Source organism: Rhea pennata, chromosome 2 (genome assembly GCF_028389875.1).
Source record: "Rhea pennata isolate bPtePen1 chromosome 2, bPtePen1.pri, whole genome shotgun sequence".
NCBI lineage: Eukaryota > Metazoa > Chordata > Aves > Rheiformes > Rheidae > Rhea > Rhea pennata.
The window spans coordinates 55,101,954-55,120,020 of NC_084664.1; the positions used below are offsets into that span (position 1 = coordinate 55,101,954).

An 18,067-nucleotide genomic window follows, 5' to 3' on the forward strand; every position below is an offset into this window, starting at 1 on the left:
GGAACAGTAAAGTCATAAATACACAATAGGAAGAAGAGAATATCTAGGTAACCTAAAACTGGCACTAGTTCACTTAAAATACTTTGTGCAGTTAAAAAAAATTGTTGAAGAGCAAGAATAAATAACATTTCAGCCTTCCTATTGCAAAATGAAAGCCTTTCGGACAAAAGAAGTGAAGAAAGGAGAGAGCAGGCAACATCCCATGTTTTCTGTACACAGCCCACACAGTGCCACTCCTAACATCTTTCAGACTTACCAGCCTGAAGTCTGAGAGAAGAAAGTAATGCACAGTCAGCCTCTACCATTTATCTATTCTCCTCCAGGCTGCATGGAGATCTTTATGCAAAATTCAGGCACCACCTCATTTCCACTACTTGTCTTATACAACAGAAGGACTTAATGGTAGAAGATCATCCTTCTATCAAACTCTCAAAGCCATTATCAAACTTTTTCAATAAGGATCAGTTTTGACCATAGCATTAACACTGACAGCGAGGATTTATGAAAGTCACATTACAGGAAAAAAAAAGAAAAAAGAAAAAAGTGTAAACATTATTTTCCAAATTTCTGACAGAGAGAGATGGAGGCAGGAGTAAACTCAAATAACAAAACCAAGACATTACAGCAGAATTCAGTTAAGTCCATCTCTCAAGTAGAACACAGAAAAGTATATTAGCTTGCTCATCCTTTAAAATGAGCTGTAATGAGTGGTAGAACAGCCAGTTGCTAAGTTTATTGTGACTTAATGAGTCCCCATCTGAGAAGAGAGGGAGCTGCAACTAATATGCAATTTTCCCCTCCTTGTTTAGAGCAGCTTTCCAGGAAAAAGCACTTATAGAACTCTGGCATTAAATAGCATATTTCAATGAATGGGAAAGGTTGGACACACAGGCTAGTTCAGCAAAGCATTTAATTATATATTAATAGCGCAGGCAAAGAGTCTCCTTAACTCAGTAAGGGTAATTTTCTGTGCTTAAAGTTAAAAACATCATTGATGAACCCAGGTCACCAATCCTGCAGAAATGTAATGAGAAGTATCAACAAGAAATGCTTTATGTCTCATGAACTTCAGGTTGTCTGAAATGATGTGCTTGAATATAAAATTTTCAATGCAAAATTTAATAACATTTGATAGAAAAAAAAACTTTCCAAATGTTTCCAAGCTGAACACCTTTCAATATATGTCAATTGCTGTGGCTTTAGAGTGACTTGTTTTGAGAGTATTTTCTTTTCTTCATTGCTGAAGAAAATATGCATATACACAGCAGGTGAAATGGGTTACTGTGCAAACACATACAGGTAAGTTCCACCAAGCATATACAATAGGAAACCTAAAAAATACTGATTTTTCTCTAATCTCTTCTACAGAATTTTTAGTTCAATATTTGGAACGGTCTAGGTACCTTGAAAGATAAAGAACTTATGGTATACTACAATGAAGCTTGTTGTTGTTTTAAATAATTACACAGTGCTGTTCTTTTAAACGTTGCTTATCTTGTAGGTAAGTGATCAGAGAGGGAAGAAAAGGGTAAGCCAGAGTTTTTAGGGTTTCTGAAATACATGTCAGATGGTGCTTGAATGAGCAGATTCCACCTGAAAAATGTCCTGCATTCTTTGGCTGCAGTACTTGATCAGTGGGCAAGACATTTCACTTCTCTGCCTCCCTTTTCCTTCCTTCCTCCCCTTTATCATCTCAGAGACAGTAAGCTATTTGAGGTATGAATCATCTCCTCCACTAGAGCTCTTCAACTAAATAGATTTAGGGAAACAGATTGGGGAAAAGTTAACATTAGATGAACCAAAAGGAGAGCTGTACACTTAGAAGTACACCCTGTACAGGGCTCATTCCCCCACTTTTCCCATCCCCATCCTACACAAACAAGCAGGTTCATGTGCATGTTTATTCAGAACAGGTACTTCTTTGTCATCTTTGTTTCTTATCACCACATCTGTGCTTTCCATGTTAGAAAAGGGAGGGATGAGGCTCCCTACCTTCATTCCCTTGCTTCCCCCTACATCACTGGTAAGGCTGCCGCTAGCCTTCTTCCCCTCAGAAGCATCTGCCCTCTTCGTCATCCCCCCAAAATGGCACAGGGAAGCTTACAGATAACTTGTTGGCCCTTGCAGGCTTGATTTGAAGAGCTCTATTCCACATCAGTCAGTCTTGATTTTCCTTGTCCCCTCTAAATCTTTTGCCATAAAGATAGGAGCAAGGCTCCATGGCAGTAAGTAATATTTTAGATAAAGCATGAGTTTTGTCTGAAGAGTTACTTTAAGCCCTTTTGTAAATTAAAAAAGCAAACATTTTGGTATTATTTTACTGCTGCTTGACAAGAAGCTGAATAATATTTTTTCATTTTTGTCCTCACTGTTCTTGATAGCAATGAGCTGTTGTTCATCATGACTAACATACATCTTCCCCTGAACACAGTGTGCACAATGTCTACCATTTGTTATATAAGAAGAAAAAAGGAAAACATTTTTCACTCCAGAAGGCAAGAGATTTGTATCTGTAAAGATATGCTTACTAAAAAAATTCAGCAAATGAAAACAGAGAAGCTTAGAATGTCTGTAAATCAACCTATAAAGTGCTACTGAGAACAACTCTTTCTTCTAAAGGGGCTTTCAATGCTCTGTGCGCCAAAAAAAAAAAAAAAAAAAACTGTTATTCCAGCCATTCTCCAGTCCCATGTTTCTCCAAAGTTCACACAGGCATATGTCTCAGTGGAATTAACTAGAAGTGATGCATTGCATGAAGAAATTAGAATCTCACTTCAGTAAAACGTTTTCAGCATAAATTCAGATTTTTTCCTCTCTAATAGAACTTTATAATGTTCTCAGTCCCCAGATGGATTAGGGTCTAAGCTCATTACTAAGCACTTGCAAGGCTTCCTTCACTGTATTTACTGAAATAATAATTCTATGCAGGTATCATGTTGTAAGATTTCAATATATTATGAGTAAACTGTTTAATAATAAAGAAGTTATTTTTAATATTAATGTATATGCCACAAACAATCTCAGGGAAGTCCAGAACACAGATCATGGCACTTGTATAACTTAATCTGTTTTCTTCTCTATGAATTTCCTACACAGAGTTTTTAATCTACAAATCTGCATTTATTAGCGTCTGCATATTGTCTCGGATCAGTCTTGTCCATGTGGCCACTGCATTAGAACTAACCAACTGCAGAGGACTACCCATGAAATACATCTGTAAGGAAAACAAAAATTTTCCTGTTCCCAGAGCATACCACTGCTCAACTTCCAAAATCAGTACTTGCTGCAGCCATTCAGTGATCATACTACAAATAAAAGGCACTGGCTGTAAAGATTTGAAAAAGACTTTCCACTAAGATGTAACAATATTGTTCAACTGCAAAATTGTGACAAACTAAGACACAGAAGTATTAAATGGGTCATACAAGCAGCAAATATCTTAAGCAGTTTTTTTTAATAAAAGGCACCCCCCCCCCAGCTAAACACATCGAAAATATTCAACACAGTAACAGAGGAAGGTGGTTACACCCTTCATAAAACCACTTCTTACAGCACATATACTCACAGAAACATGTATGGGTATATAAATAAACATAAATGCAGGCACACAGAAAAACTTATTTATAGGCAGGCACCCAGGGAGCTGACATGCAGGCACTTACTTGATCGATTTCCATTAACTTGGGGAAGGCACCTGGCCATTCTATCGCCACCTTCACTATATCAGCAGGAGGGGGCATTGCGATGCTGCTGTTCTTCGGAGCAGGGAAAACTGGACACTAAATACTGCAGAGAGCTTCTCTCATTCACACCTGCAGGGAGAAGGAAAAAAAAAAAAAAAAAAAAAAAAAAAAACACCACAGCAGTTCAGACTGAACCCTAACATTGCTGTTTCATTTCCTATATTTTTGCCTTGCTGGGCAGGTGCATGAGTATCTGTGTGCGTGTATGTGTGAGAGCACGAGAATCATACATATTCCAGAAGCAAACACAGGGGACCCTGCCACAACACACTGAACAGCTAGACGGTCTGTTAGAAAGATGGCTGAAGCACTGGAATGTACGGTGAATAATAGTCATGCATTAGATTTAAATAGAGAAACTATTTTTAAATATTATCGAATATGCTGGTGGGCAAAAGCAACAAACTAGAGGAAGCTCCTATTACAGCGTCACTCCCAGAGTCCCAGGGAACATGACCCAATCAGCTAGAGCTTGCACTCAGGTCTCCAGAAGAAGAGATTGCCCAGGAAGTTACGGCCAGGAAACACTGTTTCTTTTAACTATAGCAATGATCTTCTATGTGTTCACAAATAGATCACTGCACTATAGCAACCAGGATGTCAGGAAGAAGGCAGAACACACAGCAGTTTCCACATATACACACACATACTTCCTCACCTAACTGATTCAGAGAAACCCATATATAAATACTTTTTTTTATGGCAAATCTCAGATGTGAATATGCACGGATACAATATACATTTACAGTGATGCAACCAGACAGCTACATAAAGCATCATAGTCCTGCAAGAACATTAGTATCAGCAGGATCTTATGTCAGACAGCACTGGCTGTGAATTCTGGGGAAGGGGAGGAAGAGAGGGAAGAGCCAAGGCCTCAAGTTTTGAAGAATTTAAGTTCTGTTTCTTTTGGGTCATGGAAGTTTGTAACCTCACAACAACAACAAATACTTTTCGAAAACGCAGACTGACCTCCCACACGTCTCTCTCTCTCAGCTTAGCAGTAGCAGGGCACTTACTGAAGTAGTCAAGCTCTCCAATTCCCAGACACAGCGGCCCACACGCCCTCCTGCAGACCGAGGACCCTGCTCCCTTTACCAAGTCCTCCATTTAGGCCGCTCCATTCCCCTTGCGTCCTGCCGAGACCTAACCGAGCGCTGACACGTGTGCCAAAATGAAAGAAACTGTAGAAGTCCCCAGAGGGGCAGCCCCACTTCTCAGCAGAAAGGAGAAGGAAATGGTGAAAGCATGGACACATGCTTGCACATACACACCCTTTGAAAGAGCTAAGAGAATACCAATAGTCAGAATATATCAGACATTCAAAAGCCACAAACAAGTAACATTCCCACCCTTCTGCATCTGTCTTAAAAAACACAAAAAGGGAGTCTCTGACCATCCTCAGCTGTGGCTTCATGATCAGCCTAACCTAGTCTAACTACAGCCCCTTCATCTCCAACTGCAGCAGAAAAATGAACTCAGATCAGCCTGAGCAAAGTCATGAAACCAGACCCTTATCAAAAAGTCAGGTACCCTCATGTTCTACTACCTATAAATGGCAGTTAGCCCAACCTTCACACATATAGATATACCTTTTCTTTTTCCATTTGCGCCTTTTAGACTTTTCTGAAAAAGCTGTGTCCTCCATGTTTGCAAGCCCTGTTACATTCTGCATAGTGTTGTGAACACAAACTGACAAAGCATTTTATGAACTTTTAACACTCCAGCAATTTATTTTCAACAACAGCAATTCTGATGCTGGTAGTCTCATGCACCACAACAAAGCAAAGCATAAGGCAGTACAAAAGACAATGTGTTTAACTGGATGGCAGGAAATGCCTTGAAAGGCACAATAACATGATTAAGAAATGTAATTATACTTCCTACACCGGTACACAAATAAAAACATTTGGTATATGTTACCGAGACCAGGACAAAACACAACTAAGACATGTAACTGGCTTCTTGGTGGTTAAGAGTCAGACAGTTGCTTTTGGCTGCAGTTTCCTGTTACAGCGTGAGCAAAGGTTCCACCATGCCTTCCCTACCATCTCACACTCCCACCAGTTGCGTCTCCCACAGGTGCCCCCCTCCTTGCACAGCACACCAACCCAAGTCAGCCCAATCAACCCTGCAGGACAGGTTTTTTCTGCTGTGTTTTCCACCATACTCTCAAGTCTAATGGCTTCCCAGGATTGGCACAACTTGGTGGAGGAGGGAAGAAGCAAGACTTGCTGGCAGTAATAAACTGTTAATCCTTTTCGACAGTAAAATGAAACCAAGACCTTAGCACACATGTGAGGGTGGTTTACAGGTCCTCCAGGGCTTTCCTCCCTCTGCCATTTTGCTCCCACACTTACAGTGAGGGTATTTCCCACCTCTGCAGCACGAACCGTTCTCCACAGCTGAGTAGGACTCAGTAGTTTTACATACGTTTAGCAGCTTTTTGGTATTGCGCTGCAATGCTTAAACTAAGCAGGCTAACCCAGTATGCGGCTGATGGACTGCTCCCTGTGTGCCCTGCAGAAGCACCAGAACTGCTGAGAGCAGGGACATTAGAAGCTGGCGGTGGCCTGAACTAGTGGCCCAGTTTACTGCCCACAGGCTAAAAAGAACAGCAGCAGTTTCTGCCAGATAGGCTTGGTTTAGGCTTGCTTCAGATGACTAAGTTCTTATTTTCAACTGCTTTACATTGCTACCCTTCTGCATCTGTCTTTAAAAAAAAAAGAAAAAAAAGAAAAAAAAAAGAAAAAAAAAGAAAAAAAAAGGAATGATTTGTGTACTACATACAGAAAGATAGAAGGAAGGCCTACATAAAGTCAAGAGAAGCAAAGGGAAGGTAACTCCTCCACTCCAGTATCTCCCCTAGGAGTTCAACTAACTAAAATTAGCTACGAATGCCAGAAAAAACTTCAATTCACAATTACTAGCCATGACTGTGAAGCAACACCACATAATGTGGCATTACATTTGCAGAAAAATTCCACCATCACATACACACATGGACATTAACCCTCATTTTACTTTAGTGAGTTGTGATCTATCTTAAAATCTCATTCAGGAAGAAAGAAATGGCTTAAAAACAAACAGTCTGGGAAAGCTGACTGGAAGTTAATCAAATTCAGCTAGGGAAAATAAGCATGTGTATCGCAATACATGGAACAGGAGAATTATACCATAACCAGAATTATACCATAAAATTCAGAAGACAATTTCCATGTGACATTATATATATAAATATATTCATATATATAAATAAAAGTGCGTGTATATACATCTATATAAAAGTGTGTGTCTATATATACACGATGAAAGATCATCTATATAATTATTAATATATATATTCGTATACAGTTTTAAAAGACTGAAAATATAAATGGATGCAGATCAACTTCTCCCATTGGCAGAAGACCAGCTTGAAAACATCACAGCATTGTCTGAACGCTGGGAAGTTTAAGAAAGATTCTCACGACAAATTTCTCTTCTTTTTGCTTCTCAATGGACATCCAAGTCAAATGTGTTCAGACTTATTTTTCTGGCTTTTATCCTTATGAATGTAGGATCTAAAAGACAACTGGATTTCATCCTACCTACACAGCAATACCGATAAATAATGCCTTTTTTGGCCAAAATAGATGTTCAGTTGTCATCACTAAACTATTATCTCAAAGAAACTTCTGTAACCTACAGGGTTGAAAATTATGAATTAACTACTACTTATTCCCATACCATGTAGTGTGTTAAACAGTGCCCTATAAAAAGAGGAAGGCTTAGTTCCTGGTGTGAAATTCTACCAATTTAGTAAGTAAATCTCATGACATGCAAGAAGAACTAGCTCTTTGCTGTACTGGCAACAGTCAAACAGCAAGAAGGGTATGCACATCACTAAAGGGTCTCGTTGCACAGTTTTCGTGAGTGTGGCTCTCTTCTCTCCTAGGGGGACCTGAGGAGCAGCCACATGCAAGAGTAACTACTCATTTTAACAATGTTTACTTTCAAGTTTCAGAGTAGACTCTTGACAGGATGTGTGTGCAAGTGCATTAAGTGGAGGAGGGCTCTGAGGAAAAAGGAGGCCACTATTATTTTCCCTAATGCATGCAGGCAGCAGTAACCTAGAGGACATTTAAACAACTTCCATGCTTAGCAGCACATTATTTTATAACCTGCCCGAAAAACAACCAACCAAAAGGCTACTTCTGAGTACACTTTCTTCCATCAATATGGTTTTCAAAAATATGACCGATTAGCCTGGTAAGGTGCAAATTCAGAAAGTTATTGTTATACTACGTAGTATATATTCCCTACGTTTCAGCTACTCTATGCAGCTTCTTCCAGTGATTTAAGTCAGAGCAATTAACTCTCAGGCTGGAAATTAAAAGCTCCAATTTAATGCAAAAATGTATCAACACAGCCACTCAGGCTCCCAAATTACCTACCTGGCTCATGATTAATTCAGTATGTGAGTCAGTAAAACAGTTAATTTCCCCTTTAAATATATAAATACTTATGCATTGCACATGAAAAACAGGAATCTGTTTGTGTATGGAATCAGCTGTCTCAGAAGAACACTTAATTTTTGTTTGTTTTGCGGTTCCACTGGCATTTCCCATACAAGGACGTCAAAGCCCTTAAATAACTAATACCTATAGCTACCAAAACACATCTCTAAAAAAATGAAAGAAATAAAAAAAATTCTTGCTCCATAGAAAATGAAAAACTGAGGCCACAAGAAATTGTATGACTAAAAGTTATAGTCCTATATGAAAATAGTAGCCTGCAAAAGCACATTTCATTTACAGAGGAGGAGAAACGTACTGTTCAAACGCTAGGCCACGTCATTTCATGAACAGAAAAAGCCAAGAATGTGAATGGTTAATAAATAAATAAATAATAATAATAAAATCGATAAAAGGAGGAACCAAACACCACGTGCATTTGAGCATTTAATAAAGCCCAGCGTGTGTTGCTCCTCGCTGGCAGCGCCTCCACGCAGTGCCCACAGGAACCACCTGGAGCTGGCCGGGCTCCAGCCCTCCCCACTCGCAGGGAGCCTTTCCCACGGCCCTTCTTCAGGGCGGCCACGGCCGAAGCGGCTGCGCAAAGAGGGCCAGGGCAAGGCAACTCATCGCTGCGCCCCGCGAATAACGCGGCCGACGGCGGGGAGCTGAACCGTGCCCGGTCGCACGCAGACCCGCCGTTGAGAGCCAAGGGCCTTGCCGCCTCCCGGGATCTTACGTAAGCGCCTCTTGTCAAACCTCATCAGCCTCCTCTGCTGAGCTCCAGAGGCCCCGGCAAGCAGAAACTAAGCGGCAAGTTCAGTTGATAGGTCCCTCAGGGACCACGTCTGATTAACAATTTTAGAAAGATAATCCAGCACTAGATTAGTATCCTCAAGAGAGTTATTTTGGGCTCTGAACTGCATGACTGAACAGGCAAGTCTGAAGAGCTGTAAACATGCTCTTATCGTCTCTGGCACAGAAGAAAATGCGCAGAAGCCAGGGGCTGGATGCAAACTTTGTATACATAAAGAGGCTTTCACGCTGCCTTCTTCCCTTCGTTACATGCTCAATGTTACTCACCCTTGAACTAGACAGAAATCAGAGGCCCAGCAGACCCATGGCAATTAATCCTCAGGCGCTTTGCTGCAAAAGTAAGGTAAAGCTCTACAGGAGCTGTTAAGAGCAGGATGCTAGTAAGTAAGGGGGAAAAAAGGGGCCTCTCCCTGAGGAAAGATGCAACCCAGTGTCTTCTACCTTCTCTCAGAAGCCAGTGATGCTGCAGCTCAGACCTGACCAACACCACAGACTTCCCCAGTTTATAGCAGTTTCCCACTGGCAACATTTCTTTGATGCTGAACTTGTAGCACCTGATCAATAATGCACAATTAGCTCAGAAACACACCACTTTCTGTTAAGATAAAATGAGCTTGGGATCCTCCAGGTTTAAACACTCCACTTTCTCTCTCAAAAACAGCAGTATGGGAGGTGTTTTTAGGAATACAGATGCAAAATACACAAAACAAGGAGGAGAGTTTCTGTCACGAGTGATGCTACACTGGAGAGAGTGCGATTATTCGCAAGGTTATCGCCTGCCCAGTTTTCACATACTCATAAACTTTTAGTAAAGCTATGAAGAAAGGATTCTACCTTTCCCATAGGCTTCTTGTTGCTCCATTCCATGGGAAGCATTTTATGTTTGCACTATCATTGACAGGCCCACTCAAAATAAACACTGTTCAAAACCAGAAAGGAAAAAAAGACTTTAAAGTGTGTGTGAAAGAAAAGGTGGAAGAAAACAAAACAAGATGTACTTGGTATACAAGCAAGTAGACCAGCTGGTTTTGCTTCTATAGCACACACTGAATACCAGAAAAATTCAGGTACTTATTTAACTTTTTTCTGAGCTTCCTGATGAATGCTGTTGCTTCTTGGAAGACTGTTCCTTCTACTAAGTAACTTTCCGTTACATATCTATAATTTGGAAAATAGAGAACTAAACGTTTGTTTTTGATTACTCAAGGTATCTGAACCTCTATGGCAATTAACAAACATACACTGTTCGCTCAGCTAAATGATGCTCTTAAAGAGGTTATTACCAAGCTCTTCAAACTAGAAAGTTCCCTAACTGCTCACCAAAGTATTCAAAAGACTATTCCAAAGAAAAGAAAGGATTCTAACTTGGCAATCAAAAAGACAAGCAACATTTGGCTTGACAAAGTATGATTTTCAAAGGTGTCAAGCTCAGCACAACGTAAAGGCCACAGCAGGTATCAAGAAAGGAAACAGAACCAAACACAAACTATGAAAAGTTTAAATGGACTCTAAAGTTGTATTTAGGTTAATCAGGGCTTGCTGATAAGTTTGGAATGGTATCCTGACATTGGTTTCTACTCTAGATTGTTCTAAACTGAAACAAGCAGCATTGTGAAGATAATTAGCTTAGGGGGAGAAGAAAGAAAAAAAAAGGAAATTGGTAGTGTGAAATTAAAATGTAAAAAAAAAAAAAAAAAGCAATGCTAAATATGATGACTCAAGAAAAGGATAGATGCATTTTTTTAATGCTTAAGCCAAAGACACTCCAAAGGGGTCTAATGTAACTGGAAATGGACTAAGTTGATTGGAGGCTGGTTGAAAATACGTCAAAGAGGTAGGAAGGGAAGAGAAAGTTCAAAGGCTCTATAACTCAGGAAGGTAATTTTGAATAGTATTCAACTAAGAGTAAAGAAATAGCAAAAGGTCACAGTCCTTCCCAGCAGTTGCATGATCTGGCTATAGCACTTGGAATTTTCCTGGCATTTGGATAATTTGGTTAGAAAAAGCATATAGAGAAGTTTCAAGGTGAGGATGAATCAAAACAAGGATGATTGGCTATACCCCAAGGGAGGTAACAGGTACAGGAGGATAAGCTCAAGATTGGGGAAAATTCTAAACTTCATGACAGAAGCAACATTAAGCAGTTATGTAAAAAAGAAAGGGGACTTTTTACCCTATCGATGCCTATGACACACATAGAGGAACTAATGGTACAGTCAGGAAGTAAGCAGTCAGAATGGAGGAAGAGAGGGTAGAGATGCATGAATGATAAAGGAAGCAACTGAGTTAGCTGACAGCACACAGACAGGATGTCTAAGGTTGAAATAAACAGAATTATTTTCTAAATAAATCATCCTGCAAAAAGAAGTACTGTGGAAAAGAGACACGTGGATACTCTACAGTGAATAAGCAGAGGCAGATGCTCATCATGCTCATGAGAAGTAAAAGAAAAGACAAAAGACAGACCAGTTACCATTTAATGAGCCTAATAAAGACACAAAAGTTTTTAAAGACATCAGCCTTTTCCTTCAGGCACTGACACTGCTCTTGGGGAAAAAAAATGGGGGGGGGGGCAGCTGTCAATGATCTTGCAGCAGAAAGCAGCTGTACAGAGGTGCTCCTGCCCATACTGCTGGGATGAGTTTCTCTTACACCTACTGAAATCAATGGTTGAAAACAACCAACAATTACAAAAATAAGTAAACAAATAAAAAGCCACCACTATACACGTGCTCCTGTCTCATCTCATCACTTTTCAGTCTCCAGTTCCACTCTCTTGGGGGAACTGCAGCTCTCTGCTGATAACAACACACTCATATGCAGAAAGAACAAGATGCCTTTAACACTTGCTGACTCCCCAGTGCCTGCACTCCAAAAGACATTCAGCAAAATAAAAAGGCTGCAAATAGGGAAGCACAGTGACGACCACACAGAAAACAACATGACATTGTTAATACCATAACCTTGCCTATACTTGAAACTTGTGGAGTACCTTGATATATTTTGCACTAAAGAATATACATCCCCAAACAGCATTTATTATTTGGACTCATCTGGCATTTTAATGCACATTATTAAACCCACTTTAGAAATACACAGATATGCTAAGGAAGCCAATGTGGATATAGTCACATCCCAGAAACAACTATTGTCCATCTGCCGGTCCTTCCCACTGTTACACTGCTACACTAGGTATCTGCTCAGTGTGTGCACCTGCAGGCCTGGAACCACTGTTCCAGGGACATCCTAGTCAAGCATCACCTCTCTCTTAACACTAGCACACTTTCTAGTGCTATCATTTGTAATACAAGTGTTAGAGGAGCATGCGTACCTGAGCAATCCTCCTAATTATCCAGCAAGGTTAACCATACGGTAAGGTAATATATCGTAAGCTAAAATACGGGCAAAAAGATACAGCAACAGAGCAAGCAGCAAGTTCATTTAACTACTGGAAGATGCTCACAGAGGCTATTTTGTGTGGGTTGAGGGTTCAGAAAAGCTGGAAACTACTCAGAAATAACTTGACTAAAAGGTAACACCAGTGACAATGCTCTGCTCACCCAGCCCATTTCAAGAGATGTCCTGCCCTAAGTAAACAATTTGATAAGCTGCATTAAATGTGACATTTTGTAATGGGATATTTGGGCATTTTAATAAGGAGCTATCCCTTGCTTATGTCCCCAATACAAAGCCATGAATACACTGAGCTAATGACTCTAAACACTCCTGAAGCATACCCATCCATGTTCAAATATTATGGCTCTTCCGTACTCAAACGCATACCCTACAAGCAGAGAGCTGATTTTGTAGCAAGCTGCCTCGTATGACACAGAAAGAATTTCTGAACACACTAAAATGGCTGTTGGTTACCACTTAGAAACAATATTCTCTGCACTTTTCCCACGTGGCATCCCAGAGCACTCATTCAAAAAAGATCCCAGCCTTCCATAATTCGGACTAAGTTTTTAAAGATCAAGGCAAAATTATTTCTGACTGGTAAAGTAATATAAGTTATGCTAGTATTACCATCTAATACGTCATATCCCAACACACTCAATATAATTTGTGGTCGCCCTACAGTTTTACTGGGTGCTTGATTCAACATTAAAGATCCACACAGCACAGGGAATGAGGGAAGAATGATGCAAACATCATCTATCGTCTGGTTTGAGTCATCAACTCTAGAGACTCATGCTGTTTAAGCAGTGGACAATAGTGGAGGAGATTATTCCCTTTTAGCAGGGACAGCGGAACAGGTGATGTATTCACTCCCGAATTACAACCCACGTATGAACTTAACCCCCACCCCCGAGTCTGATTTATAGTAATACACTGGGCTGTGAAAAAAGGGAGGGAGGAGGAAAGCCACCAATTCAGCTACGCAACTAAATGCAAAGAGAGCTGTTTACAATTTTCTGTTTTACTATCAGAAAAAGAGTGGAAATACTTTACAGAAGAGGTCAGAATCATCATCTTGAATGTGACTCATGAAAAATTCTGGCCAAATTAGTACACATGGTTACTTCACTGCTCAGATAACAGGTCATCAAGAAGTTGCACGTATTCCATATATGATCTGCTTTGCCAAATATCTAATTTACATCTTATTAGCAACTATAATTACAAACGTTCTCTAAGATCCCCCAAATCTCTCCACCTAATGCTCACTGACAAGAGCTGGTGACGGCACAGCTGTGTTTCCCTGTCCCCACGCTCTGGTTGAAGCTCCTGCTCCAGCATCTCCGGGAACATGCACAGTTACGCCAAGAATGAGCAAAACACTCACTGTTTCCAAATTGGCTAATCAACAAACCGAGTGCTTAACCTTCCCACAATACATGCATGCAAACAACGCAACCAGTGCTGACTGCACACTGAGGACTGACCTCTGCCAGCCACATTATTCCACAAGACGGCTCACGGCAGTTTCGTTCTCAGAAGCCAGAACGTTGATTGTCACTGATTGCTACTGTAAATCAATCAACTTATATCAAAACACCCATCCAAGATGAACGAGCACTTGCTGTGTGATGCTGTTGTGTATTATCATAAAAACAAATGGAATGTCTCAAATATTTAAATACCCTCTTGATTCCCACTAGGAGTTACTGCCGAACAGTTTACCCGCAAAGGACTTATAAACACCAATTACAGGACAAAGAGAGCCTGGTCACAACCGAGATAAAGAACACAGCGCTTTTGCTGTGTAAAAACATGCCTGTCTCTAACTTACTGTACAGTAGGAAAAAAAAGCCTCACAAACGGTATGTCAAAAATACTGTAATATATACAGGGTCATCACCCTTAGGTTGTCTGAACTTTCTTCTCCAAAAACCTCAAGCTTATGCCATTCAATGTCCAGTTCTTCCACAGCCAGTCTCATGCCTCTGTTTCTCCAGTGCCGTGCTTGCCTCCCCTCCTCTCTAGTATCAGCACTGGCATCTACAGAGCAGGCTGGCGCAGAGACAGTCTATCCAAAAACTCATCCAAAGACAAAGTCTCATTTTCAGCCAGATTAACTCCTTCTGTTAGTTTAACGCTTATCTGAACATTAAGACTACCATAAAAAAGAGGTAAGGGCAGAGAGCAAAGAGAGAATGTAACCTGCTTGTCTCAAAAAAGTCATGAAAATACGCTCTGAGCCCAGGAGGAGATTTCACCTGTGCAAAGTTCATAGCACACAACTGAGCAGCTGAGATGTAATTCAGTAGAGGAGAACGATGTAAAAATATGCAATTACAGTATGTTTCATTAACTCAATGAGCTCCTTTAAAACTGTAATAGATATTAAAAGATTAAAGTGTTTGGATAAAATCCAACTACATATTTAGTGCTCTGATGATTGCTAGAGTTTGTGTTTTCAGAACTATAAAATAATATCCCCTCATGAAGTCCCCTGTAACAGTAACAACTGCTTACCATTCTTGGTTTCTGATTTCAGTGTTTCCAAATTAAATTTTGCTGTTGTTTTGGGGGCAGAGGGATGAAAAAAAATCACTGATAATTAACTGTCTAGTTCACTTTGATACAGTTAAAGTGTTTTCAGACAAAGTTATCCACTGAAGTAGACAATATTGAACTTCCTGAAGACTAACATCCAGCTAAAAGGGGGTATATTTTTGTGAAATGGCAACACAGAACAAGCACAAAACAGTAACTCTGTGGCACTTTTCACCTGCTTTTAGTAGTAATTTAACATCAGGAGATCGCTAATGTTCAAATATTAATGTGATTTAGCTATTAATCTCTTTAAAACAGAATCAGTACTTTCTAGCCTTCAGTAAAGCACTTCTACAATACTACAAAGTTTGAAACAGTTTTACAGATTTGACAGCATGGAGACAACAGCAAATAGAGAGCCTTAACACACACACACACACACACACACATCCCTTTTTTACGCTACATTAAGCAATATTCACAGATCATACAATGAAAGCATAAGTGTTTGCAAAAAGCTACTGTGCACATCTCTGCTAAAAGAATAGTCCACATTCTTCTGTTCCCCCACCCAGCACACTGACCCTCCAGGTTACTGCTTTTGCAGGCTCCATGCTGTGTTCACAGGATGTTAGCCAGTGGCCATCAGAAATGTCTTTTAATTTGGAGTAAGGAGTACAACAAGGAAAAAGACGACCCATTTCCCAAACTGCCAAGCAACAGCTTGCCCGGTTAAAGTAAATGGACTGTGCCTCTCCGAAGACCAGGACCCAGTCTCATTCCTATTACAAGCCTCCACCCCCTACAGCAGATTATACCCTTCTATCAGTTTTAAATGATCCCACAGATGGATGTGACCTCCTCCTACTTGTTTGGAAGATTAATCCCACATCTAGGCTCAATCACAAAGTCATGTTCTCCACAACACAGCTCCCAGCTACTTCTTTCTAAGTCAGGCATGCCAAAGTTGAAGAGGACAGCATATTTGAAAAATGAAGGAAAACATGTTTTTGAGGTTTCCTGTTCACATGTGCCATTCTCCAAACTCTAGAGGAAATTAAACTAGTCACAACACTTCCCCAAGCTCTACATTTGGAGTTTTACACTGGTAAAGAACTAGATGGTTTCAGACACATCTCTTACTACGCTGGTCTCATCCACTATCCCAAAGACAGGCTAGGCATGGAAAAAAATGACAACTTCACATCAGGGACCTCTAACATGAAGTGAATCTTGAAGGAGCAGTATCCAACTGCCAGCAGGTCCAATATGCTGCAGAAGTACCCAATACAGAGCCTACTGCCACCATTTAAACATGAGAGAAAAACATATTCTTACATTTGCAAAACAAACCTCCCGACATGCAAAGGCTGCAGAATCTTCTTTATCCCTGGCGTTACTGAAGGAACAATCTTACCAATCCATTAGCACCTAGTGCAAGATGCCCTAGAGAAAAATAATAAATTGAAAAAGCAACAGCCAATAGACCTCATATCTACCAGCCTTCTTTTTCGCACAGCACTGATTAAAATCCCTGCCTTACATAGCAATTATATTGCTAAATGAACAGAAAGTCTGCTCCAAAGACTAGGACATTTAAGCTTAGGACACGACACTCACATTTAATTTTCTTTTGCTCAAAAGCTTTATGTGTGGCCACATGCTTGCCCTTTGGCCTCCAGGGCCTCCAACCCCCAAGTATAAAATGGGGCATTACACCCCCTCTGAGTAGTGGAGGCATTCACAGGGGTATGTATCTAAATTAGCCTGACAGATCCCCCACAATGGGCTGCCTGTTTGTTTATTCATGGGCTCGGGCAGACCGCTTACTGAACCCTTCCTGTATCTTAACCTACACAGCCCTCGAGGTCCTGGAAGCAGAGACTGGCCAGTCTCCCTATTTCTTGCTACCACCCTTAACTTGAATATGACACCTGTCATTAAAAGACAGCGGTGCGGTGAAAGTGCAGGATACAGCTTAGGAGTCTGTCAGAAAGGGTCTGCATTCTTTTTAGCATTTCAGAGCACTGTTACTCATCAGATCAGGCTTCTCACAAGAATATCAGGTACAGACTTTGGGACAGGACAAAAAGAGCTAAAACATTTTGTGGATGAATGTACTGGCCAGTGCTTTCTAATTCTCTTACTCTGCCAAATTATGAGTTTCACTCCCAGCACAAAACAACATATGCATTTACAGCAGGCTTATATATCTTCAAACAAATTAGCAAGAGAGATTGATTGCCCAGGCAAAATAGAAGCAACATCATCACACTCATTTCAGACAAGTCTGAGAAAGTAGGCAGAGCATACTACAGGGAGCAAGTCCGAATTCACTCATTTCCACTTTTCTTTAGCACTAATGCTGTTCTTCCTCACCTTAAGAGTCCCTGAGGCACATGCACATGCCTGCAGAGTCAATCAAAATGCAAATACTCTGAAACAGTGCAATGAATAACTATTGCTCTTCCTTTTACTACACTCTTCCCCCCATTTAGACTTTCATCATTTAATACAAGACACTGAATGCTTTAGTTTTAGAGCCCTGAAAGCTTAAGCCACCCTCAGGTTAGAAATAGCCTGTCATCTGGTTCTTCGGCTCAGTCATTCCTGGCAACTGTCTTATTTTCAGCATGTGTGTATGACAGGAAGAGACTACTGCCCTGTGACCATTACCTCTTTCTAGCCCCAAGTAATCTGTAGTTTTACACACTGAAATTAATGCATGGCTGCTGACATCCCCCCACTTTTGTTTTTATTCATTTTACTGCTGAAGTAGAAATACATTTTTTTTTGGGGGGGGGGGGAAATTCTCTTGCTTTGAAGACATACAACAGAACTGCAAGGTGAAAAATCCTACAACTACAAAGCATCTCTGTGCTGTCAAGGTGTAAGTTTATAAGGAAAAATATGCAAAGCTTCTCACAAGAAATACATTCATCTCTAACAAATCTGACCAATTCTCAATAAACTGAGGAGCTGCCTCCTTTAACAGGCTCTTTCTTAACTCTGTCACTTTTTTGTCTAATCAATCTTTTTTTTAAAAGGAAGTACAAGGCCAGGTGATTTTGC

The 18,067-nt window shown here is 40.4% G+C and overlaps 1 protein-coding gene across 4 annotated transcripts in view; it reads right to left on the minus strand.

Moving 5' to 3' along the window:
• Window positions 1–18,067, minus strand: part of ELMO1 (engulfment and cell motility 1) — a 312,145-nt gene that overhangs the window by 259,137 nt on the left and 34,941 nt on the right. For all 4 annotated transcript variants that reach the window (XM_062569560.1, XM_062569561.1, XM_062569563.1 and 1 more), the window contains one exon: window positions 3,663–3,812. In XM_062569560.1, the coding sequence (XP_062425544.1) occupies window positions 3,663–3,740 (78 nt within the window). In that variant the 5' untranslated portion in view covers window positions 3,741–3,812. The remainder of the gene's footprint in view (window positions 1–3,662; window positions 3,813–18,067) is intronic.